The 26,046-nt window shown below is 40.9% G+C and overlaps 1 protein-coding gene across 2 annotated transcripts in view; it reads right to left on the minus strand.

Annotated features, from left to right (window-relative positions):
- Window positions 1-5,209: 5,209 nt before the first annotated feature.
- g3bp2 (GTPase activating protein (SH3 domain) binding protein 2) overlaps window positions 5,210-26,046 on the minus strand; it is a 32,829-nt gene continuing 11,992 nt past the window's right edge. Inside the window, exons 7-13 of one of the 2 annotated variants that reach the window (XM_034188613.1) lie at window positions 23,667-23,847; window positions 22,776-22,877; window positions 20,219-20,321; window positions 20,050-20,109; window positions 8,785-8,916; window positions 8,572-8,699; window positions 5,210-6,570 (exon numbers count right to left, since the gene is read on the minus strand). In XM_034188613.1, coding sequence (XP_034044504.1) covers window positions 6,292-6,570; window positions 8,572-8,699; window positions 8,785-8,916; window positions 20,050-20,109; window positions 20,219-20,321; window positions 22,776-22,877; window positions 23,667-23,847 — 985 coding nt within the window. In that variant the 3' untranslated portion in view covers window positions 5,210-6,291. The remainder of the gene's footprint in view (window positions 6,571-8,571; window positions 8,700-8,784; window positions 8,917-20,049; window positions 20,110-20,218; window positions 20,322-22,775; window positions 22,878-23,666; window positions 23,848-26,046) is intronic. The other variant, XM_034188614.1, reaches the window with a different exon arrangement.

Below are 26,046 nucleotides of genomic sequence, written 5' to 3' on the forward strand. Positions count from 1 at the left end.
TCCCTTTCTGAAATACCCTACAAAAATAGAGTATCTTTTAAAGATATATCTGAGGGCTCTCAAACTCAGTGCTGGGCTTGAAGGAAATTGCCTGTATATAGAGGGAGCTGAGAAAGCAGGCTGTAATAGCACCAATAGTGGCAAAGGAGGTGTTTGTTAAACAAATCTTACCAGGTAACTAACCATCTGTGGTCTAGTGACCCTCAGCATGTTTACAGCGGTATCAAAGCACTTTGCTCTTCCAAACCACACCTTGTCCCACTGCAGTTATGGCAGAAAATGGTTCAATCCTCACAGATGCCTCTGCTGTACAGTCACGTTGGGCTGGCTACTTATAGGGAAAGCTTCAGGGATCTGCAGCAGCGAAGCTGAGCTACTCCAGGCAGGTGATGTTCTCCTGACATTGCACACTATCAATCTGGGAGACAGGTATCATCAGATTGGCAAAAAGGAGTGGTTGTCCCAATCTGCAAAGGGTAGTTGCATAGATTGCAACAACTACAAGGGCATTACACTGCTCTCTGTGCCAGGGAAGGTGCTTGCAAGGGTTACTCTTAATAAGATTCAGTACCAGACTCTTTCTGCATTGCAACCAGTCTGGCTTCACACCCAAGTCAACCACATTCTGTCTGAGGACACAGAACACAAGAGTTTTGGTCGTGTTTCTTTGTAGCCTATGCCGACTCTCATAAAGCCTTCAATTCAATTAATCAGGACACTCTCTGGGACATCCTACGAATTTGTGAGATCCCCAAGAATTTGCTCAACATCATAACCAGCTGATGCTGATAGTTGGGGCAGTTTTTCTGAGTGAAGATCCATTAGTCAGGAATGTGTTCTTGCATGGACTGACTGTTGAGTATAGTTGTGTAAACCAGCAATTTAGGTGCTTGCTTTTATTGGTGAGAAATTATTTACTGACCATGACTTGGTGAAATAAATGGATACTCTGTTTTAGCACTTCAGAAGCTGGGTTTGAGACTCTCTTGGACCAAGACTAAGACCCAAACTTTTAATCAATTCCTTGACTCAACCAATCAGAAATGAGTAAGTGCCTAGTAAACGTGTTGACCTTGTCGACACATTCACTTGTCTTGGCAGTGAAATTCCTGTCTCTGGGTACTCAGCCTTTGAGCTCGAGAGACTCCTCGTAAGAACTTGATGCGTCACGAGGACAGTGGACAGAGGTGTTTGGTGAGGCCAACATCTTTGCAGAACGAAGGTTCAAGTCTTCAAGGTCCTGGTGCTTACTGTAAGGTATGGAGACTGGTAGACTCAAAAGAAAGGTGATCTGGCAGTACAAGGTGTATGGCTGCAAGACCTTGATGTAAACCAGTGAGCTAAGGCAATGACTGGGTGTGTTTCATACAAGATTTCTTTGGAAGATCCTTCTGTGCTGCTGGAATGATTTTGTGCCAATCACAAGTATCATTTGCATTGTGAAGGAGCATCAGTTTCAACATTTCAGCCATGTGTAGTGTTTATCTGGGCATGATACAGCACATAGGTGCCAAAGTACTGAGGACCCCAGTGGGTGGAGAAGGCCAAGGGGATGCCCACATTTCACCCAGCAGTGTCAGATCAATGGTTACTTTCAAGAGGTGGGGATGTACCAGCTGTTTGCCTGGGTGGTTAGCATTCCAGGACCCAAGGAGGTTTTGTGGTATCATGAATGTGGCAAAGCACAGTTCCAGTGCATACTCCCAGACTTAACTGTGAAAGTCTGCACATAAGTATCTCGTTTCATCTCCATTGAGACATAGAGAAGCAAAATAAACTGCCACAGTCAAAATATGTATATTCAAAAGTTGTTAGGTTGAACCTCAAGTACAAGCAGCCAATCAGTTTATTTTTCTGCATACAGAGACCAAAATTTAACCTGCTTATCTAGTACTGGCCAAGGAGTACATCTACCTTGTCATCCTTGTATGCTGTACTATCTACATCTAGGTACAAAACGGGGGGGGGGGGGGGGGGCAGAACAAATGAGTGTCTGATGCCTAACAAACGGCAGCACAACCCACAGGGCACAGAGGGTCACTGCCCCATTCAGTGTGAAAATGATGTGAATTACACTGTGGCCTTTATAGTCACCAGATCTCAAACCAACTAGATTGAGAGGATTTGCAACTTACACACTGAAAAATAACATTCTTCCATCATAAAAATAATGGCCATTTACATAGTACTCACCCTGGAATCAAAGCACAAAACAAACCAATGATAAAACACTAGAGTCCAATAATTAAAAAAAAAAAAAAGTACACTGCAACAACACAAAAATTCCAAATTAAAGAGCTGTATTCACACACACACAAAAACACTCCAGTGTGAATTATATGTTTTTAATATATATATTTAAACAGGTGCAACTTATACTCTGGAAAATTTGGTAAACCGATTTTGGACCATTGTGTTACATCGTGCCATCATCAAGACCCCCAAATGAGGGCATATCATTTGGACAATTGGTGTTCCATCCCTGCAGTAAAGGCACGGAAACTTATTGAATCAAATGAAAGGTGACTAGACACCTTACAAAGACACTTTTGGATAAGTCTGTGCCCCTGTGGGGGTGTGCTCAAGCGCAAAGCTGGCGTGAGTCTAAAATCAGTCATAAGAAGTTTGTGATTTAGACAATGTAAATATTTGACTGGGGTTTAAGTCCTGCTCAAGATATGTCTGAATCCTAGAACAGGACACTTCATCTGCATTGCCCCAGTGCACCCAGTTGCAAACTGGCACCAGCCTTGGCTGAGGAAGTGACCTGTGATGGGCTCATTCCCTACAAGTTTCCTGAAAATCATTATGCTGCCTTCTAATTGTCTCAGAAGGCACAACTGGGAGTAATATCACTCCCCAGTTACAGGCGTTCCAGTTTCCATCTAAACACTGTCAAGTCATTACACAAGCTGGAGGGCTCCAAGATTTTGGAGTGTAGAGTACTACAGCAACATAGGGTTTACCAAAAGAGACCTCATGGAAGAGAACACGGAGCACAGAACGCAGTCTCAATTTATCAGCACTTCCTGCTATTCAGACACCAGTTGAAAAACACTATTTTGATTTATTAAACTGGACAAAAGTGTTTGTGTGTACATATATATATATATATATATATATATATATATATTCATTCACTACTTGTTTGGATTGTAAACTTTTGGGCATGTGGTGTTGGAATGAGTTGGTATTACAATGTAACAAAATGACCTGCGATTACAATTAGAAAGCACAATTACATGCAGAAATCCTGATAAAACCCTACCAGACATTAGGAGGCATAACGTTTTTGGGGTTCAGAGAAAAACCAGGATCCAAAGTGTGAACTGCACATTTTACCAAAAACATCTGCACAAAGTATAATCTATAAAATCACAGGTTCAAAAAAAAAAATCAGTTGATTGAGCAGCTGAGTGTGATGTAGAACTGTGACAAAACTGATAGATACCAAAACGTTTACAGCACCTCCGGCTTTACCACACCATCTACACATGACAGACGTGGGAGTGGTGCTGATATCAGTAGTTTATTGTATGCTAATTTGAACATTCAAAATGGAAAGGGGAGGAAAAAAAAAATCTCTGCCTGCAACAGTTTGGTTCCAGCAACAAATGGCTAAACACAGTAAATTAAGATGGCAATCGACTGTTTACGAGAACCGCTAAAGCCAATAAGGTCGCCCCTGAAAAGGACTGGAATGATTCACAATGAGGAACCACATTACTGCATTTTCAGTCACAGAAAAGTGAAAATGTACAGCTTCTGCTTAAAAGGCGCATCTGACATGAGAGTAGGGCAAGTTGTTGACACCCTCAGTGAAAAAGAACAATCACTCCTTAAAATTTATGTGCGCAAAACATTAATACCATTAAGATGTAAGCACAAACTAGTCAGAAAGCATGATGGCTCTTCTTCACCACTTTCGGAGTTTGTCTGGTCCAGAGCCTGTAAATTACAGACAACTGCACAAAACACCACACGAACAACTAACCAATTTCATCAATTCATAAGCACGAAAGCTGACGATAGCAAATTAAGGCTCCATTCAAAACTATTTGTCACACTTGGGATATTTCTGCTCACCTACAAAGTTTGAGCATTACTGTGGAAACTTGCAGAAAATGGCATACGTACATGTTCATTTAAACTTTAAACAAAAACAAAAAAAAAAAAACACATTCAGCTGCAGGAGAAACCACACTTCAAACGGCACGTGACAATATTAATGCTTAGGATGTGTTGTCCTTTTAAATAGCCAGTTGAGAAATTTGTATAAGCTGCTTTCAAACTGACAGATTGTCCCAGAAATACTATGAATAGTGCAATACCACCAAGCAAGGAAGACCTTGTTACATTTGTCCATTTGGGGTGGGGTGGGGTGGGGGAGAGACAAAACTAACTCATGCTACATCAATTTCACTTTGCATTTCAGTGCAAGAAAAAAACAAAACAAAAAAAATCCTCATTCACCGGTTTCCTTTCCAGCTGAAATCAGCATCTTCCCTCCCCATTGAGCAAATGATTTAAAAAAAAAAAAAAAGCAAGCTGACAACGAGCTAAGTAGTACAGTCAAATGTAAATCAACAGCACAATGAATAACCAGCATATGAAAATACAAATGCATCATCTACTATAAAAGTGAGCAATTATTTGCCTGCCTGTAGATTGGAACCACAGCCAACCCACCTCACAGAATTACAAAATTTTCCATTGAGAAAAGAACAGTCTGGCAGAGATTAACCCATGAGCTGAAAAACCTGCAGTCCAACTGACAATAAGGCTCAAGTGTCCACTTCATGTCTCAGTCATACACCCCCCCCCCCCCCAAAAAAAAAGATTCTTATAGCTGTGACATGTTAACGCATGGAACCATACATTTCGTTATCATTGTTTTTAATGGAACTTTTTTTTTCCAGGGAACAGTTCCTCAAACAAATCTTAATGTCAAACTAAACGTGAGGCACCTTATCTCATCAAAACCCAGAACAATGAGCAGGGGAAAAAAAAAAAAAAAAAAAAAAGAATGCATAAGACTCACAGCAGTTTCTACGGTAGTGAAAAAGTGTGTGGGAGAGGGAGAGAAATACACACTTCAAAAACTTAAACCCTGTGAATACTGCAAGTTTCTCCCAGTTGACAATACTTCAAAACGAACAGCAGTAAACTGGAAACGTCACTTTTTTTTAGTAAGACTGGAAAGGTGAAATAGAAGGCACCATCATGCTTTTATCAAGTTGAGACAAAGTTACACACACACCCAAACAAAAGAGTAAACTATGAGTTTTGCTGTACATTTATTCTATTACTCCGCATGTTACGATGGGAAGAGGGGAAGGTGGTGTCCATCCCAAGTTCCTGGTGTAGCTGGTCAAAAGTGAGGGGGGGAACCAAACATCCTGGAACAGAATAAAATGAACCACCATCACTATTGTTCAGCTTTGTCTCAAGCCCCGCCCACCCCACTTATGTGGCGATAGTCCAGGATTTGAGAATTTCTTTACAAGGGGGGGGGGGGGGTGTAGATAGATAGAATCACTGGTCCTGTTGTCCATCCTGCTGTAATTTTAATAGCAGTTTTGGGTCAGAAGTACGTATATTGGCCAAGGCAGACAGGCTGTGACTGATGCCTGGCCTGCTGAGTTGTATCGTTTCGAGACAAACCAGTATCTCCAGCTGCACTCCAAGCGTGGATGTCAATGAAACACGACGAAAGTACCCATTAGTGCATATTGATGAGCTCATTATGCAATTTTGAAGCAGTGGTCTCACACAAGGGAAAAAGTAAAAAGACAAGAGTTTCCCCTGGAACCGCACAAATTTTGCAACTCACTTTTCCAACAGCATCAGGTGGAAAAACGACCGTATTAATTGTGCAATAGAGGGATTTCTTGAAGCAGCGGCCCAGTTATGTCAATGCATATACTCTCCAAGTGACGGGCTGGATTATCGAAGTTAAGTCTTATCAGTCCCTCTTAATGTGGCAGGTTATTCCTGGTTGGATTGCCTTTTCCACAAATTTACAAATTAAAGTTTGTTTTCTCTTGAGATACCCAAAAAGGACGTTCAGCTTGCAACGAATAAGTGAAAGGCTTTGTTTGTTTTCTTTTTTTGTCTATTTCACAAACAAATTATTGACAGGCTGTCACATTCCAAAGCAAAGAGGGGGATGGGGGGACAAAAAAAAAAACAAACAAACCATATGCTCCTATACATGAAGATTTCTTTTCGTTAACAAGAACAGTTGATGAAGAACATGGTGTTATTTCCACAGCACAGGCAGTGCCCCTCTCAGCGGCGCTGGGTTGTGAAGCGACCTTCTCCTTGGCCACTTGTGCCCCGCCCCATGCCAGGTTTGGGGGCCATACCGCCTCGAGGCGGTGGTCCCCTCCCGTCGCGGTCACGCATCACTCCACTTCCAACAATGCCGCGTGAGCCTCCAGGACCCCGGTCATTGCGCCGCATGTCCCGTCTGTCATCTGCTCCACCACCACGGGTCTCTCGTTCACGCACTGCCCGCGTTTTCTTCTCCTCCACATTCAGACGCACCTCCCCTCGAAACATAATGGGCTGCAGGAAGAAGGGTCAAAGTTATTATAGGAGAAAACAGAAGACGCAGTCCTGCTCATCTGTCACAGTTCTGATTAGTTAGACTGACCCAAACTAAAACACATGCTATTATGATGCGCTTCCCTGTTCCTCAAGGTACATTCATTCAAGATAAAATTCCATTTAAAATTGCCATTGTCAGGGACACAAAAGACAGACTATGAAATGAAATGACAAAAACTAAATTTAGAGACATCCACATGCATCCACACAAATACACAGCAGTGTGCAAAACCATTAGACACCATAATTGTGATGTTAATGTTGATCATTTTGATGGGTTTCTCCCATGAGTGGGTCAACAGAAAAACCTAAGTTGAAAAGTCCACACTCTCCTGTTCCAAATAAATTCAAATGTGGTTTATTTGCTCCATGTCATTAAAGAGTCCAATCAATTAAGTTACAAACCTCATTTTATTTTAAGGAACCAATTACTTTTTCATGTACTGTCCAGTACATAACAAACGCAGTTGTCAATAATTGTTCAAATTGTAGGAGCCAGATAAAATATAACTCGATTTTTGCGAATTTACAGGGAAACCTCTTAAACGATGTTTTATTACCAACAAAAACAACCAATATAGCATTTTATAAGCGTTAATGTTTATTTATTTAAGGCCTTTCAAATTTCACAAAACGGAAAAAAATGAAATGGAATCTAATGAAATGGAAACTTTATAAATGTAAATTTATTTTTGTAACATTGTAAAATGTTGCACAGCCGCATTCCACTATGTTATATTTAACAGTGAACATAGTTTTGCCTATTTTGTTTATTTGACTCCTTCACTTCGTACAGAAGAATTTTTTCCAGTTATTTTTACTGTTGTTTACGCACCAATGACACCAGAAAAATTCAAATTCCTTGTTATGCGAGAACTTACTTCGCAATACATTTGTTTCTGAAATTACAGCTCATTTTAATTTAGATGACATTTATCGGGGGGGGGGGGGATTCCATAGCAAATATTGTCTCTTCCTTCCAGACAGACTACAGGAGGAAGTAAGCGTGCTTGTGTGTGTGTGTGTGTGTGTGTCAGCAGCAAAGATCAGCTGATCAACACAATTGGCACGATCTGTCATGTCAAAGTGACGTTGTATTATCAACAAAACCAATGGATCAAGAGGTAGGTTTGACAAACTATAAATCTTTGTTATCAGGTACAACTTATTAAATGACAATTTTCCGTCCCTATTGTTACAAATTTCAAATTCACCCCCAAAATCAACAAAGGACAACACAGTCTGTGTTTCTGTCTATGATTGTCTGCTGTCTGGATTTGCTGACAAAGCTTTTGTAGAACACTATCCTGGTCAGCCGCGCAAGAGCTCCTCCACCATCCACTCCCGAGCCTTTGACCAGCGTTCTCTGATCACCGATGTTTATCAGCTGCCTCCTTTGCTTTTTTAGCCCTTCTTCAACTTTGTGTCTTTTTCTTGCACTTTCAGTCACTTTAGCAGGTCTACCAGATTAACAGTCATCTACTCCATGTCTATGCAATTTGTGAGATCGGCTTAAATTTCCTTCTTAGCATCCTGGCACAGCTTGGGGGAAACCCCCACATGATCCATAACATCACTTGGGGGGGGGGGAGCGTCATGGCACCTGATCACTTGAATATCAACCCACGTGGATCGAAATTTGAAATCGTTTCTAGACAGCATGAATTTTGATCATATTGGTAATAGCTATAATATGAATCACTTAATTATAGGGGTGCCACAGAAAACTGCTTTAATAACTTACTTTTTTTGGGGTGGGCAGGGGGTAAGCACAGCAAATGTGGTGATTAGGTTTGCACAGTACTATATATTAATAAATTGATTGTAGAACTTCTAAAAACATTTAATTACATGCCTTGCAGTAAATTAGGCCATAATCAGCAGGAAATAAGTTAATTACAGCAAATGTCACCAAAACCAGCACCAAATAAAAGTGGGTAATGAAATGTCAATACATGCCCCTTCTACCTTGGCCCCCAGAATTCTCTGAACAGGGTCAGAGTCATCAAAGACCACAAATCCAAAATTAGGCAGCTTTCCACCCACACCCTTGGTGTTGATTCGCAGCTCCACAACGTTTCCATATGCTGCAAGAAAATAAAGAGAAAACAGCCTGTGCAGTAACAGATGCCTGGAACAACAAATGCCTTCAGAATATTATGAAAAACGTACACATGAAGAATTCTTTGAGCTCGCTCTCGTCAATGTCATGTGGGAGGTTGCCAACAAAAAGTTGGTGGCTGTCTGGGTACCGGACAATCCGCCTACCATCCATTTCACTGTTTTCCATGTCTCCCCTGCCACCTGCAGGTCAGAATAATGTGCAGAAATGTAATCCCTCATAAGCTAACACGCAATACCCATGTCAAATGTCTTTACAGTCCTGGTCAAAATTATTGGCACCGCTGATTTTCAAGTACACAAGCTAGACCAAGCATAGGTGGCCTTGGCAGCCACCAGACCAAGACTTTGAATATGAAAGAAACTGTCTAAGATCATTTCAAGCTAAATGCTACTTCATCCACAAATGACATTTTCTACAATGCACGTGGGTATTTTTCACTCCAACAAACTCAGACATGTCCAGCAGGTGGCGGTGTTCAACAGAAAGCAAGGCAAAGTTGCTTTTTTGGATTGATGTGCTGTATCAAACCAGCTTCTAATCACTTTATCATCATCATTATATGTCCTTTAAATTTTGAGAGTTTCAAGATTTTAATGAGTTACCTTGTTTGAAAGTGGAAGGAATAACTCATTCAGCTATCTATTTGCTCACTGCTTTCATACGGTGCACCCAGAAAGTATTCACAGCGCTTCACTTTATTCACATTTTCTTTTGTTACAGCCTTGTTCTAAAATAGAGGAAATTCACGTTTGTTCCTCAAAATTCACCACACTTCTCTCAGCTGCTTCCGTTAGGGGGCGCCACAGCAGATCAATTGTTTCCATCTCACCCTGCATTTTCCTCTGTCACACCAACCACCTGCATGTCCTCCCTCACCACATCCATGAATCTCTTTGACCTCCTTCTTCCCCTCCTGCCTGGTGGCTCCATCCTCAGCATCCTTTTCCCTATATACCCTGGGTCCCTCCTCTGCACATGTCCAAAGCATCTCAATCTCGCCTCTCTGACCGTCTCCAAACCGTCCCACTTGAGCTGTCCCTCTGACGTTCATTCCTAAGCCTGTCCATTCTCATCATTCCCAAAGAGAATCACAAGATCTTTATCCTGTCTTTTTGTTAGTGCCACTGTCTAAAGGGCCTTTCACACTGAATACGTCAGGCCAATCCGTCAACGTGTCGGAATCCGTCGGATGACGGATCCGACGCATGACGTCAGACGCGTTGCTTTGGAAGCGGCCAAAAAAAAAAAAAAAAAAAAAAAGGTGGGGGTGGAGATTGCCACGTCACACTCTGGCTGTTTCCACAATCTGAAAAAAGTTAAGCAATCGCCATCTTGAATTTGGGTTGCCTGAACCACACACAAAAAAAAAAGCTTTAAAAAACAGCAGAACGATTCTCCCATCACGCTGCTGGGAGAAGCTTTTTTTTTTTTCCAGCTACTTTTCGGAGTGACGCCGACCGAGGGAGGACCGACGACTTGGTGGGATATCGATCGAACCGCGACAGCAGGCCGACCCGCACGGAGAAGCCGGCCTTCAGGCATCATCACTGGGCAGACCGAGGCAGGCAGCCAGGGTGATGGAGCAGACCCACTCAGTCCGAAATCTCCCACTTTTTGGATATATGCGAAGTCCCAGTTTTCCCAACGAAGTTTAGTTCTGCAGCTTTATCGAGGTGAGAATAACGTAAAAATAAAACGTGACGTTTACTGAACTGCTTTGAAGGTTTAATGATCGGTTAACATTAGCTTAGCCTTTTAGCACAGTTGATCTGAGTGAACACTTTAATTTCTAAATGGTTCAGTCTTTTTATTTTTTTACCAAATAAAGCTACAGCTTTTTTCAGACACCACAAAAGCTCAACTTTAAATAACTTGTTTTTTCGGACGTTTTTCCATCGTTTTTTTCCCGTCCCCCCCCCCCCCCCCCCCTTTTTTTTGTAAATAAACTGTTTAGTGTTTCTTTATATTTAAAGAAATATTTTTATTTGTCCCAATCAGGAACATTTGCTGTGCAGACAGCCAAACTTCCATTGATGAGCTGAACACCACGAAGTCCAGTCGAAAGAAAACATCTCTGCTTTTCAGCAACACCACCAGAGTTCAAAGCTGCAGAAGAGACCTTCATCTGGTCCAGAGAATCCAGCAGAACTTCATCTGCTTCTAAATAAAAGGCTCTTTGAACAGCAACTATTATTTTTTAAAAAGCTGTTTCATTTTATAAATGAATGGATCATTAAAAATGTCCATGAAATCAAAGTCAAAAGACATTTGCACAGGTAGAAGCTCATTCATTCATATTTTAGAAATGACTCTGTCCTGATAGCAACATTAAAGGCAATTATATATATATATATATATATATATATAAAATCATCACGAGGTTTATGTCACAGAAATCCTACTTTAAAATCACACTGCAGTCATTGTTAAATTACAACCCCTGGCAAAAATTATGGAATCACCGGCCTCGGCGGATGTTCATTCAGTTGTTTAATTTTGTAGAAAAAAAGCAGATGACAGACATGACACAAAACTAAAGTCATTTCAAATGGCAACTTTCTGGCTTTAAGAAACACTAAGAAATCAGGAAAAAAAAATTGTGGCAGTCAGTAACTTTACCAAGCACAAGGAAAAAAATATGGACTCACTCAATTCTGAGGAAAAAATTATGGAATCACCCTGTAAATTTTCATCCCCAAAACTAACACCTGCATCAAATCAGATCTGCTCGTTAGTCTGCATCTAAAAAGGAGTGATCACACCTTGGAGAGCTGTTGCACCAAGTGGACTGACATGAATCATGGCTCCAACATGAGAGACGTCAATTGAAACAAAGGAGAGGATTATCAAACTCTTAAAAGAGGGTAAATCATCACGCAATGTTGCAAAAGATGTTGGTTCACAGTCAGCTGTGTCTAAACTCTGGACCAAATACAAACATGGGAAGGTTGTTAAAGGCAAACATACTGGTAGACCAAGGAAGACATCAAAGCGTCAAGACAGAAAAAGCAATATGTCTCAAAAATCGAAAATGCACAACAAAACAAATGAGGAATGAATGGGAGGAAACTGGAGTCAATGTCTGACCGAACTGTAAGAAACCGCCTAAAGGAAATGGGATTTACATGCAGAAAAGCTAAACGAAAGCCATCATTAACACCTAAACAGAAAAAAACAAGGTTACAATGAGCTAAGGAAAAGCAATCGTGGACTGTGGATGACTGGATGAAAGTCATATTCAGTGATGAATCTCGAATCTGCATTGGGCAAGGTGATGATGCTGGAACTTTTGTTTGGTGCAGTTTCAATGAGATTTATAAAGATGACTGCCTGAAGAGAACATGTAAATTTCCACAGTCATTGATGATATGGGGCTGCATGTCAGGTAAAGGCACTGGGGAGATGGCTGTCATTACATCATCAATAAATGCACAAGTTTACGTTGATATTTTGGACACTTATCCCATCAATTGAAAGGATGTTTGGGGATGATGAAATCATTTTTCAAGATGATAATGCATCTTGCCAGAGCAAAAACTGTGAAAACATTCCTTGCAAACAAACACATAGGGTCAATGTCATGGCCTGCAAATAGTCCGGATCTTAATCCAATTGAAAATCTTTGGTGGAAGTTGAAGAAAATGGTCCATGACAAGGCTCCAACCTGCAAAGCTGATCTGGCAACAGCAATCAGAGAAAGTTGGAGCCAGATTGATGAAGAGTACTGTTTGTCACTCATTAAGTCCATGCCTCAAGAGACTGCAAGCTGTTATAAAAGCCAGAGGTGGTGCAACAAAATACTAGTGATGTGTTGGAGCGTTCTTTTGTTTTTCATGATTCCATAATTTTTTCCTCAGAATTGAGTGATTCCATATTTTTTTTCTCTCTCTGCTTGGTCTAAAAAAGTAACCGTTACTGACTGCCACAATTTTCTTTCCTGATTTCTTATAGTGTTTCTTAAAGCCAGAAAGTTGTCATTTGAAATGACTTTAGTTCTGTGTCATGTCTGTGATCTGCTTTTTTTTCTACAAAATTAAACAACTGAATGAACATCCTCCGAGGCCGGTGATTCCATCATTTTGCCAGGGGTTGTATTTCCTGTTGCATTTATAATAAACATTAGTATTTATTTACAGTGTCTGTTTTTCTGGTTAAAATGAGATATAAATAATCTACCAGACTTAAAAAAAAAAAAAAAAAAAGGTACAAATTTCCATGTTATTTTGTCTAAAAATAAATGCCCGAGGTTCCTTATGTTAAACAAGAAATGAAATAATCTGAAATAACAGGTGGTTTTAATTTACAGATGAAAGGTTTCTAAAGAACCATTTATTGATTTATTTAGCTATTTTAATTACAAGTGTTCTAAACTTTTTTTTTTTTTAACAGTAATCAGAAATGAGGTAACAACAAAAAACATTTCGAAGGATTTTTCTTCAGAAAGCTGCTCCATAAATGAGGAATCCTGTGACACGTATGTTTTGCACAGATCAGTGGTTTCTGCACCGTCCATTTTGTAGAGATCAGTGGTTTCTGCCACCCGTCTTCCGTGTTTTGGCCCGACGCATCATTCCTATTGGACAACGGAAAGGTACGTCACAGCTCAGCAAGTCGGAAGTTAGATTGGATTGAACTTTGACTCCGTCAGCCTGCTGACAAGCGGCAATGCGCGCTCCCGTCAGATGCGTCGGTTTAGCTCGGCTTTTGATGCAACGCATCTGACGCATCTAAAACGCAACGCGTCTCATTGAAAATAATGCTTTTTAGACCGATTTTTGATGCATTTGACGCATCTGACGGATTCAGTGTGAAAGGCCCATCAGCCGTACAACATAGCTGGTCTCACTACTGTCTTGTAAACTTTCCCCCTCATTCTTGCAGATTTTCTAATCTCAAATCACTCCTGTCACCCTTCTCCACCCTGTCTGCACTCTCTTCCAAACTCTCCATAACTTTGGATAGCTGACCCCAAGTATACCATTCTACTTTCACCACTTCTACTCCTTGTAAACGCACTCTTCCACTGGGCTCCCTCTCATTCACACACACATGTACTCAATCTTGCTCCTACTGACTTTCATTTCTCTGCTCTCCAGAGTGTATCTCCACCTCTCCAGGATAGACTCAACCTGTTCTCTACGCTCACTACAGATCACAGTGTCATATGCAAACATTGTCCATGGGGACTCCCGTCTGATCTCAGTCAACCTGTCCATCACCATTGCAAACAAGAAAGGACTCAGAGCTGATCCTTGGTGTAATCCCACCTCCATCTTGAATGAGTCCGTCATTCCTACTGTGCATCTCACCGCTGTCACACTATCACTGTACATGTCCCTCACATACTTTTCTGCCAGTCTAGACTTCCTTATGCAATACCACAACTCTTCTCTAGGCACCCTGTCATACGCTTTCTCTAAATCTGAGCAAACATTGCATCATAGTGCTGTTTCTCAGCATGAAACCGTATTGCATCAAACAGATCTTTACCTGTTCTCTAAAGCTAGCTTCTACTACTCTTTACATAACTTCATGCTGTGGCTGATCAACTTTAGGCCTCTGTAGTTACTGCAGCTCTGCACATCACCCTTGTTCTTAAAAAAGAGGGACCAGCACACTCTCCAGGCACCCTCTCACTTTCCAAGATTTTATGAAACAATCTGTTAGAAACTCCACTGCTATCTCTCCAAGACATTCCTATGCCCTCACCACAACTGCAGTACTTATCAAGTTGTCCAAATACAATGCCCCATACTGACAATGGGCCTCATGTATCAACGTTGCGTACGGCGATATTTGAGTGTATATGGGGTGTACGCCAAAACGGCTGCGCTACTTGGCATTTATCAATGTGGTCGTTGGCGTACGCTGCGCTGAACATATACACCAGGTCGAGAGGTGGCGTAAATTATACACCAAAATGAACCAAAGCTGGAATCCACATAAAAATGAAGATGATCAACATGATAAACAGTGCCATTATACAAATCAATGCATATGTTACATAAATAACACTTTCCTGATTATACTACATAATAATCAATACAAATCCCGCTTTTGTGGGATTGTTATGGAGCACGATCCGTGGCTACAGGGCTGACTGCAAAGACAGCGCTGCACGCCCTTTTCTCCAGACTTCGAGCCTGGAGCCAGAGCAGCGCTGAGCTTAACTTCATGTGGTGTGATCGTTTTAGACTATGAAATTGATAACAACAACTGTAGTTTCGTCATTCCCTTAATTCGCCCGTGCTGCAATCAGGTTTTGTCATCTCCATTCGGTTGTCACAATAAAATAAATACAGAAATACATTTAAAAAATAAAGAAATCTGACAGATTAGGCGTGTCTTATTAATTGAGCGAGCAAATATCCACGTCAAGAATTATTGACGTGAAAAGAGAATACAGTGGTCCCTCGCTATAACGCCGTTCACCTGTCGTGGCCTCGGAGTCTCGCGGAATATTTAGTCCAATTTTGCATGCCTTTTTTTTTTTTTTTTTTTTTTTTTTTTACAGTGTTCTGTGTATCTGTTTATAAGAATCTTGTCGCCCAGAAGAAAAAAAGAGCACCAACAACTACTCATAACTGTGTTTGTCACTCGGAAACAAACACCTACAGCCAGGTGTGAGTGGAAAAAGGTGCGGCGTCAGGACGCAGAGGAGCGATCTGTGAAATACTGGTGAGTCACTATTAATAATTTCTTATGTGTCCTCGTTCGTTGATGGTTAAAATGAATTCGTTAGTTCTAAATGCCATCATAATTATTTATAGGAAAACTTTCTATTTTTATTTCTCAAACAAATGTTTGGGCCTGAAACAGTTTGGTATTATTTTCCTACCAAGGTTTGAACTTTGAGAGTGTTTACACACGAGAGAAAAGTGAGAAAATGTTCATGCCTGATTGAGCAAGTGTATAAACTGTGTAGTGAGGGGTTTTACAGCTTTGAAACGTCTATAATAACTAAAAAATAACGCTGCCTAACGTTGCGGTTTGGTGTATTTCGGGCTATTTTTTAGAATGTAACTCCAGCGATTAATGAGGGACCACTGTAACACTTTATTGATTATATACTACAAAACAATTGATACGACGGCCGCTTTTGGCGCTCTACTGGCACGCGTTGTGATTGGTGAAGTTCTTTTTCATTGCCGTCTTCCTGGCTTCCATGTCGTAAAATGAGGGTGTGTCTGAAGCGGAGTCTGAATATTTATGAGGGCCAATGTGAAAAAAGTTTTGAAAATGTATTAAAAAATAAATAAATAAATAAATAAATAAATAAAAAAGGACAAGTACAGGATGCACCTGAGCTCAAAATTAAAGGTTGAAGGTCCCAATGAGCACAGTGGCCTCCATCATCTGTAAATGAAAGAATTTCAGATCCACCTGGACTCTTCCTTGATCTGGCTGAACATCTAAACAGAGTGATCGGAGGAGAAGGGCCTTAAGGGAGGTGACCAAGAACCAAATGGTCACTCTGTCGGAGCTCCAGTACTCCTCTATGGAGAGAGGAGAACCTTCCAGAAGGACAACCATCTCTGCAGCAATTCACCAGTCAGGCCCATATAGTAAAGGCCAGAGAGAAGACACTGCTTAGTTAAAAGGTACATGGCAGCCCACCTGGACTTTGCCAAAAGGCACCTGAAGGACTAAGACCATGAGAAACAAAACTCTCTGGTCCGACGAAACAGAGACTGAACTCTCTGCCATGAATGCTAGGCGTCATATTTGGAAGAAACCAGGCACCATCCTTACAGTGAAGCATGGTGGTGGCAGCATCATGCTGTGGGGATGTTTTTCAGTGGCAGGAACTGGGAGACAAGTCAAGATTAAGGGGAAGATGAATGCAGCGATGTGCAGAGACATCCTGTTTGAAAACCTGCTCTGGAGCGCTCTCGACCTCAGAATGGGGTGACTGTTCATCTTTCAGCAGGACAATGACCCTAAGCACACAGACAAGATTTCAAAGGAATGGCTTCAGGACAACTCTGTGAATGCCCTTGAGTGGCCCAGTCAGACCCCAGACCTAAATCCGACTGAATATCTCTGGAGAGATCTGAAAATGTTTGTGGACCGACGCACCCCATCCACCCTGATGGAGCTTGAGAGGTGCTGCAAAGAGGAATGGGCAAAACTGCCCAAAGATAGGTGCACCAAGCTCCTCGCATCATATTCAAGAAGGCTGTAAATGCTGCCAAAGGTGCATCAAGAAATTACTGAGCAAAGGGTGTGAATGCTTATGTACGTGTGATTTCTCAGTTTTGTATTTTGTTGATAAATTTGTAAAAAACGTTTCTTCATTATGGGGTGTTGTGAGTAGAATTTTGAGGGAAAAAAATTTAGTTTACTCCAGTTTCATATAAGGCTGTAACATAAAATGTGGAAAAAAGTGAAGCGCTATGAATATTTTCTGGATGCACTGTATAGTGAAATAAAAACCCATGAAATGCATACTGGACACAGTTACTGCAACTGATATAAAACTCTTTCAAATGGCCTGAATCTATCAGTGACTGTTTTATGGCAGAAATTGGACTGGCTGACTCCAGTTTCTTATACCCAGAATCCAGTTAAAACTATACAGTAACTTCCAGGATGTTGCCAAGAAGAAACCCAACAGAAATCTGCTAAGGACAGTGCACACTGTATGTGGCAGGGGAACAGGCCACACAACATTTAGAAGGGGTCCATGCCTGTCCCGTATGCCAGATCAGGGTTCTCCCCACACAATGGAATAACGGCGCCATGCCATTATTCTGCCAATCCAGCGGGGCTATACTGTGGCATCATCTTGTGATGTTTTAGCACAAGACTTGGTGCAAAATCCATTTTGCAGGAAAATTTCACAAAAACAGCTTCAGCTCTTTATTTTATCTTGTTTACACCCAAATGACCATGATAAAACGAAAGCATTACACGAAGCCCAATGATCAGAGGAAGATCTCTGCATTTTCTGTTTCGTCTTGGCAGTGACCACAGTCCGTGTAGCCGACCAGCCAGAAAAATGTCCCACAGTGGCACTGTGGACTGGCACTGTGATTGTCAGTACGCCCGGGCATCACGGAGGCCAAGACCAGTGCACAACCAACTTTATCTACGCTGTCTGCCACGGGTTTAACCAGATCGGAGGACAACAATGCTGCGGCCACTGTGACAGTGAACAGAGAGGCTTAAATAAAGAAAACGGCAGAACGGAAGTCGAAATTGTTGGAGGCACTGAGACATACTTTCATTCTTTGAGATTTTGTTGCTGGATAGCGGTGTACATTATTTCATCTTCTATGCTTTAAAGGACATGTCGCACAGAAATCACAACATTTCCGAATGCTTCAGACAAGGTTTATGTAGCTTTGAGGAAAACGTCCCAGCGAGCGCTTTAATGGAATGTAACTGCTAACTTTAAGAATGGAGCCGCAGATTAACTGCAAAGTGTGATGTGTTATGATGACTCGTTTTTAAGTGACAACTGTTAATTTTGAAGCAGTCATGTTAAAAGCAGCAGCCACTCTCCACTGTGAGAAATGAAATAGTTTGTACTAAAGGCTTAGCTTTGTGTACACTTAAGCATGGTCATCAATATAACTGAAAAATCTAAGAAATTCATCTGTGTGATCAGACAGCCTGAAAAACAACAGAGTTCCAAGTGCACCTTGTGCAATACCGTGCATCCTGCTCCATTACAGAACAGACTTGCACACATCAAGAAAGAAGTTCTCAAAGTAAAATAAAAATAAAGCCTACCAGCTCCACTGAGGAGAACAATACAAAAGGAGGGGAAAAAAAAAACCCCTGACCCACTTGTAGATTGATTTCCAAGATTAAATATGTAAAGTCCACTCCACCAAAGAAGACGTCATGCATGCTTGCCAGCCAAATGTCACGGAGCTCTTCACAAAGTTCTCTCACGACTGGCACGTTAGGTAGAAAGTCCATTATTTCCTGAGAATATCGTATTCTGACTTTTTACCAATGTAAGAAATACATCTGCGTGTTCAGGCACTCTGTAAAAACAGCGTAGTGGAGACATTCCGCGTGTGCGTTCAATGTGGCTGTAAAACAGCACCACCACTTTTGAATGAATGCTCAAAAGCTTCATTATCGGACGTAGCAGCGTTCCTTTTGTCTGTCAGCCATTGGGATGGTTTTGCTTTTCCTAAAATGTACATCACATGCCAAGAAATGCAGAGTAAGATTTTCCGGAGATAGACCTGCTGACTTGTGGAGCGAGAGGGATAATTAGCAATAAACTACATCAGCGACCACTAATTCCTGTCATGTGTGCACCAACAGACTTACAATCCCAAAAACTTTGTTGTGTTGCTAAATGGGACGTTAAATAATGTCCAACATGTTCTTGTTTTTGTACTCATTTGTGACTTATTTTTTTTTAGATCTAAAGGATCGTTTTTTTGGGTTATTTTTCCCTTCTTCTTGCAAGAAGGAAGGCATAAGTACTTTTTGGTCTGTGTAAATTGGTTTCAGGATATATAAAAATGAGGATTACATAAAAGTTCAAGGAAAAGAAGACCCACACCTTCAAAAGCAGGGTGGAGGTCATAGCATGCTATCGGATCCTTTGCTTCCTGTGGTTCTGGAGGCATGGAATGATAAAATCAGATGATCATCAAGGTATTTTAGAGCAAGATGCGTTGGGAGTTTTTCAGCGGAACAGAGATCCAAAATCATAAAATGTGTAAGAAGGAAATACTTTGTTTTAAACTGGCCAGTAATGTACCCTGATGGCTGAAAGGAACAAGTGCAGGGGGTCTGCAATCCTGGGAAGCACTTGCACTCCATGTTTTTTATGCCTACCTACTCTACTAACAACTTATTTATTTTAACTCTGGTGTTTCACAGCTCGAATGGGTGAACACACCTGGCTGAGTTAGCTGTGGGTGGGGCAGGAAAGATAGAAAACAAGCAGGACAGGTGCTCTCAAACAGTAGAGCTGACATGCCTGAATTAGAGGCTGCCAACAACCTGTGCATTAATGCCACAGGTTGTGTAACTAAACATTAGTCAAGGGTGGCAAGAACTGTGTCCAGGGGTATATGTTTAAATGTATTATTTCACTTTTATGCAAGCTTTTTTCCCTAGTAACCTTGGACATTAAATATGCCAGTTCTACAAAAAAATAAATAAAATCATCAGTATAATTGCAGTTATTCTTGAAAATATTGTGTATTATGTGATGGGTGGGGTACTGTATTGACCAGGACTGTAATTACAGTAAAATACATGCTATATGCAACATAAGAGGGCAAAATAAAACTGCAGGGGAAAAATAATAATCCCACAAACAAACAGATAATTACCCTTATTAACAAAACTCGTGTGCGGCTTTCCTGTCTGTGACTCCGAAGATGCAACACCATCTAATAGTGACAGAGACATGCAAGGGTGTCAAGAAAAATTGGGAGTGTGGGGGGAGAAAGGCTCATCAAGTGACAACCCCTCATCCTGGACAGTGTGTGCGTGCAATACCGGGTCTCGGTCCCCGTGAGGTAAAAGCTGGTCTGTCACGTGTGCGTTGGTCTCTGGGTCGCAGGGGTGGGGTTTGTGTCTCTGGCTTGGCTTCAACTCTGGGCTGCATGGGGTGGGAGTCAGAAAACAAACCAGATTAGCCACACATCACGCTGTAGTTGTACAGTGGTGCTCAGCTCAGACCTAAAGGCCAATTTCATCTGAGCTTTTTTAACTCTTTGTATCTACTAATATACATATTAGAAAGACCGAACATACAAAAAAATGCCACATCTGGAATGTAGAACACCACAAATAACCAAGGTTGAACCTGTACCAAAAAATTGTCCAGAAATTGGACCAGAAATTGTCCCTGGAAAATACAGATTTGAGCAAATTTTTGACAGTGATCTGAATTTCTCAAATTCCAACATTCATACTTCTTTGACATTCTAGCCCACAAAGGCACTAACAGGCAGCGTGGACAAATGAAACCAACACCATCGACTGACTACCAGTGTGTGACTGCTGCGTGTGTGCATAGTTCAGCGGAATTTAACACATGTTCTCCTGCTTTCTGGCGAGTGTTTTATCAACTTTGTTTTTCATTCACCCTCAATTCATGCATGTGGCATTTCGGAACTACCTGATGATTTCCAGCTCATCGCAAAGACGACATGTATGTGCCATGTAAGAGGCAACCTTACGATGACTGATGTTGAGTGGCGAGTGTTCTGAATGTGACCAAACACTCACCACACCCTGCAAGTGTCAGTGTGACAAACCAAACTCCCCTCTCCCCCTGCCTTCACTGCGCATGCGTCATTTCAGAGCATCAGCAGCAGTTCGCCTCATTTCTGCTTAAAACTGCACTCCAGCTATCATCTATCTCAGCAACAGATATCTGAAGCTTTTGTATAACAATCATTCCCAGATAAATTCAGCATTATTTCATAATAAAAGACAGGGGAAGCAATCACAGTGTGACAGCAGCACGTCCGAGTTTAACTCGGAGTCTTACTCTCTACACCCAAAACGATAAAAGGGAATAATGTGATTATTAACCATCAGATGACAAAGTAAAACTTCTTAAATCATTCTAAAGTCAGTTTTAAGCAGAAACGAGGCGATAATCTGTGAATCAGTGTTGACACTCCGAAACGCTGCATGTGCAGTGAAGGCGGGGGCGGGGGGGATTTTAAGGGGCATCGTTCGGTCGGCGTCACCGGCAACCATGTGGCACGTTTGTGGTGTATAGTGGCAAGGACTACACACACACACACACCTCTAAACACTAGAAATAGTCTGTGTGAGAGTAGCTTAAGAATGAGTTTGGATGGAGAAAAAAAAAAAAAAAAAAAACTGGCAAGACTGATGACTAAATGGAAAAAGGCAGTGAAAAGTACAGTTTACTCTTTCATTTTTTGGGTGAGCTTTAGAGGAACTTGCACTGCAGGTCAGATGTGGGAGCATTTACTGGTGGTACTCGCTGTCACTGCATCACCTCACTATAGAACCACCCTGGGTCCTGGATGGCTACCTTCCAGACACACAGCTGGTCCATCCTCACCTCTCAAAAGTAACGGATGCATCTAGGTAAGAATGTGGGTTGCCTCTTTTTTCCCCCTCTACAACTGCCATTAACACTGGTCATCCCTTTAAGAATCTTTTCATTTGACACAGTCATTTCAGTAGATTCAATGATCCCCTCTAAAAGACCTCATGCTAAAGACATCCAGAAGGTACTTTAGGTCTCTTGTTGCACAATAGTGCCTCCACAATATGAAGATTTTATTTAGCGGTGTGCTGAAACAACTGAAGACTGATGGATTCCCAAACATGTGGGTGGTCCCGCTGCATCTCTGTATGTGTCAAGTAAAACACAGGTCATCAAGACTTTGATCATCAGCTAATGACACAGACATCGAACAACCTGTAATAATTTTCCACAATGTCAAACAGCATCTACAGGTCCTTTTCCACCACAGGGATGGTGGCACGGAACACGTACTTCATCTAAATACTATATGCTTCTACAAAATGACACCAAGGGCTGTTTCTCTTCCTGCTTGAGGGGATAGGACTTTCTATAGATCCAGGCCAACACCTAAGCCGTTCTCTGTCCAAAGAATCTGTGATCACAAAATGAGTCATTTGTTTAAATCCAGCTGTACTGGTATAGAGCTTTAGGTCACCTCAATAACTACATTAAGTACCAATTACCTTTCGGAATTGTTAAACTGTCTACCAACAGAAGCTTGCCATCAACTAGTAACAAGGTCCATAATGTTACTGGCTAATAAAAATAATAATTTTAAAAAGTACTGCTGTTTATTTTACTGAGAGTAAATGCCAAACAGTTCTGGCACGGTGTTTACACATTCAAACAATTTCTCCATAAAACCAAAATCTGAGCCAAGCTATGCAACAAATATTTTATCCTCTGCAGCGCACCAACCAAAGCTGGGACATATGCCTTCAAATGAACCATTTTCAACCGTTTACTTTTCCCCCATTAGAAAATGTCAAATTTGTAATCAATATTCCACCAATTTTATGGCCAGTGGATTTAAGTTACCTGTGAGCTTGGAGCTTTAACAACATGGGGTGAGATTCCAGAGGAGGTGACTGTACCAGAAGGAGGCAGGTTTTTACTGGTCACAGAGGCCCAGGAGAAAGCCTGTGAGGGATGCAGTAATGCATCATTAGCGCTCCAACAATGACCGATTTACTGCCACAGCATGTTAGCAGGTGTAGCACTGGGCAGTGCTACTGTTATTATAGAAGTTTCTGTTTGATGGAGTAATGTGCCAATGTTCTTTGCATAATACATTTGATATGTTCATGTTGATTTTACTCCAAATGAAATTCAACAGGCAGATCCGCTATGACAACCCCAAGTGAAAAGCCAAAGGATACACTTATTTTTACTATAGATTTAAAAAAAAAAATAAAAACATCAGTTATAAGACTACAGTTTAGAGACAGCCAACAATGATTATGCACAGAATGGGGACACCTCAGCTGTGTCATAACACAAAGAACCTTGACCAGAACCTACATAGCAGTGCTTGAAAAGTTTTCCATATTTCCTGAATATGCATAGCTGAAGGTGTTGGTCAAGGTCATCCTGACCATGTATTGTAGGTTGTACCTCGTAACCTAAAATAGGGGCAATAGACATTGCTACTGTGTGCACGTTTTCGTTTTACCATTGCAACAAAATCAGCGACAGAAACTGCAGGAAATAACTCGATGTCATATTTAGTTTGGCATCATCTTGCCAAAGCAAGGCCACAGTTTCATGAGATGGCATACAATTACTACTCGCCTTGATTCAGGTAAGCCATGATATATCAGCAGAAAACCAGCACAGACTTCAGCAATGCTTTCATACTCAAAAAAACCTCAGATAATGTCATACAAGCTAACAACTGGGTTCAAACGGTGACAGAAATAGTCATCCTACCTTGGGAGGCTCCTGGGTATTTGGAGGAGACTCTACAGGAACAGGTGAAGGTGTCTTTTCCTCCATCTCTTCCAGAGCCTTCTCATCATCTTCTGGCTTAATCTCCTCCACTTTGGGCTCGGGTTCAGGCTCTGGTTCTGGCTCCGGAGCTGGTTCCTCTATCGACTCTTCTACACCATTACTTCAGAGAAAAAGGCAAGTTTGTTATTAGTTGTTTAAATACAAAGAACATTCAAAACATTGGGGAAAATAAGATTTCCAATAATTGCTTTAGTCCAGCAACATAACTAGACACTTCACCATATGAGCCTATTGCATGTATCAATAATGGCAAATCTTATGTTGAAACACCCAAATTAAACTGTAATGAAGAGACAAGTCTGCTGGAAGAAAAAAAAAAAAAAAAAATGTGCAACCACTGTGTGAAGTTTTTATTAAAATACATTTTAGGAGAAGGTGTACTCTAAGTCAGTATTGTGTGTCAAACACTAAAGGCCAAATATCTCCTGTTGAAGACATCAGACTGTAATTATTTTCCTTCATGCATATCTCCATGAGGTGTACTACCATTATGTGAAGTTTAGTAGAAGGTGCACTTACAAGACTCATGGACACACACACAGGGTGATTCCTATATGACAGCCCTGAAAGCACATACTTTCACCATCACTTCCCACATTAACTATTTTAGTTCAATTCTAGTAAGATTACGCATGAATTACTACATAAATTTTCTTGAACCTTGGTGAAATAGTGGGGTGTAGGCTAACCTAGAGCACTGCACTCAGCACAAACCTCCACCAACACTAATTTCAAATTTCACAAATTTTTAACTTGGAAAAAAAATTTCAATGTCAAAGTCCTGTTAGAAGTGGCTTTTCATAAGCTAAAATATAACACAAACTATAGATCAAAAGGGCTTTTCAATGTTAGAATCAAATAGCTGCTAAATCCGTAATACGGATCAGTCTATTCATTGAGAGTGCCAGTTTGCACTTCATTGTCACAAATGGAAGTTATTGAGGCACTTTTGATTGAGATAATTCAAAATGTACTCCAACTGGGCTTTTCAGTATTAAAGTCAAATGTCCACAACCTGGATCAGACTGTCAGGTGATAGTGATTCCTATTCTGCACCTCACTTTAAAATATGAGTGTGATTGGTGCATGTTTAAGATATAATGTAAAATATATATTAAAATGTGGTTTTCAATGTTAAATTTAAATGGCCACAAACTCTGTAGTCCAGCTCAAACCTTGTCAGTTGATAAAGGATACCATCCTACGTTATGCTATCAAATATGAAAAGAAATGAGAGTTGTGAATTTTAAAAAATTCATTCAATGTTAAAGGATAGGGATTTTTCCAATTTTAAAAGATTTTTTCTGACTTTCACCTTGAAAACTGAATCAGTTCTTGCCTATCAGGATATGAATCCCCAGTAAAAATGTCATAATATATGAAAAATTGTGGGTTAAAGACAAACAGGGGTGAAAACATAACCTCTGCCCAACTTCATTGGGAGAGGTGTAAAAAAAAAAAAAAAAAAAAAAGATTTATGAACTTTTGGAGTGAATCCAATTAAGGGAGCATATCTATGAATGCCCCCGACCCCTAACACACACAAAAGTTCACATTGCGAAATAGAGCTTTTCGTCAACATTTTCTGATTTTCTGGCTGATTACCAGTCGGATATTTTCCCATATCCGGACCGGTTTCCATGACAATCGGTCCGCAATGCTTATTTTTGTTACAAATCAGGAAGCTAAAAACATGATTAGAAAACCCAAGTCGGACATGAGCGTACTCCATAAATATCTAAACAACATCTGAAAAAAAAACAAACGGACTGAAAGCTTACCAGCTAACAACCGGCCCACCTGTTAGCAAGTTCTTCATGGAGGCGAAGAAAGCGAACGAGCTCAACACCGCCAGCAGCATATTCGGGCAATACTGAAAGTTTGCATGTTTATATGTATATAACAGCCATATAATAAATGAATTATTAACCATGCATGCTCGGTCTGTACAGGGATATCAGACCTCTGTGTTTTTCCACATGGACCTTGCTGCGCTTGGTCTGTACCAACACCTTGGTGTGATATTTCCCTGTACAGACCTCTTGTTCGGTTAATAATCCTTTAATATACCAGATTTTCGCTCCCATCAGACAAAACATCCTATACGATTGCAATGCATTTTCATTAAAAACCCCTCGTGTACCAGACAGAGCAGCCTGGACATTGCCGATTCGAGGAAAGTGAGCACCGTATTTCTGTGATTAACAGAACGGGCATTCAATTTTTTTTCCAAACCATGCTCATTAACAAAATGCTGCTTGCTGCCTGCACTGAAATACGGTGTTAAGATTCACATATA

The sequence above is a fragment of the Thalassophryne amazonica genome, chromosome 15 (genome assembly GCF_902500255.1).
Source record: "Thalassophryne amazonica chromosome 15, fThaAma1.1, whole genome shotgun sequence".
In the NCBI taxonomy this organism is placed as follows: domain Eukaryota; kingdom Metazoa; phylum Chordata; class Actinopteri; order Batrachoidiformes; family Batrachoididae; genus Thalassophryne; species Thalassophryne amazonica.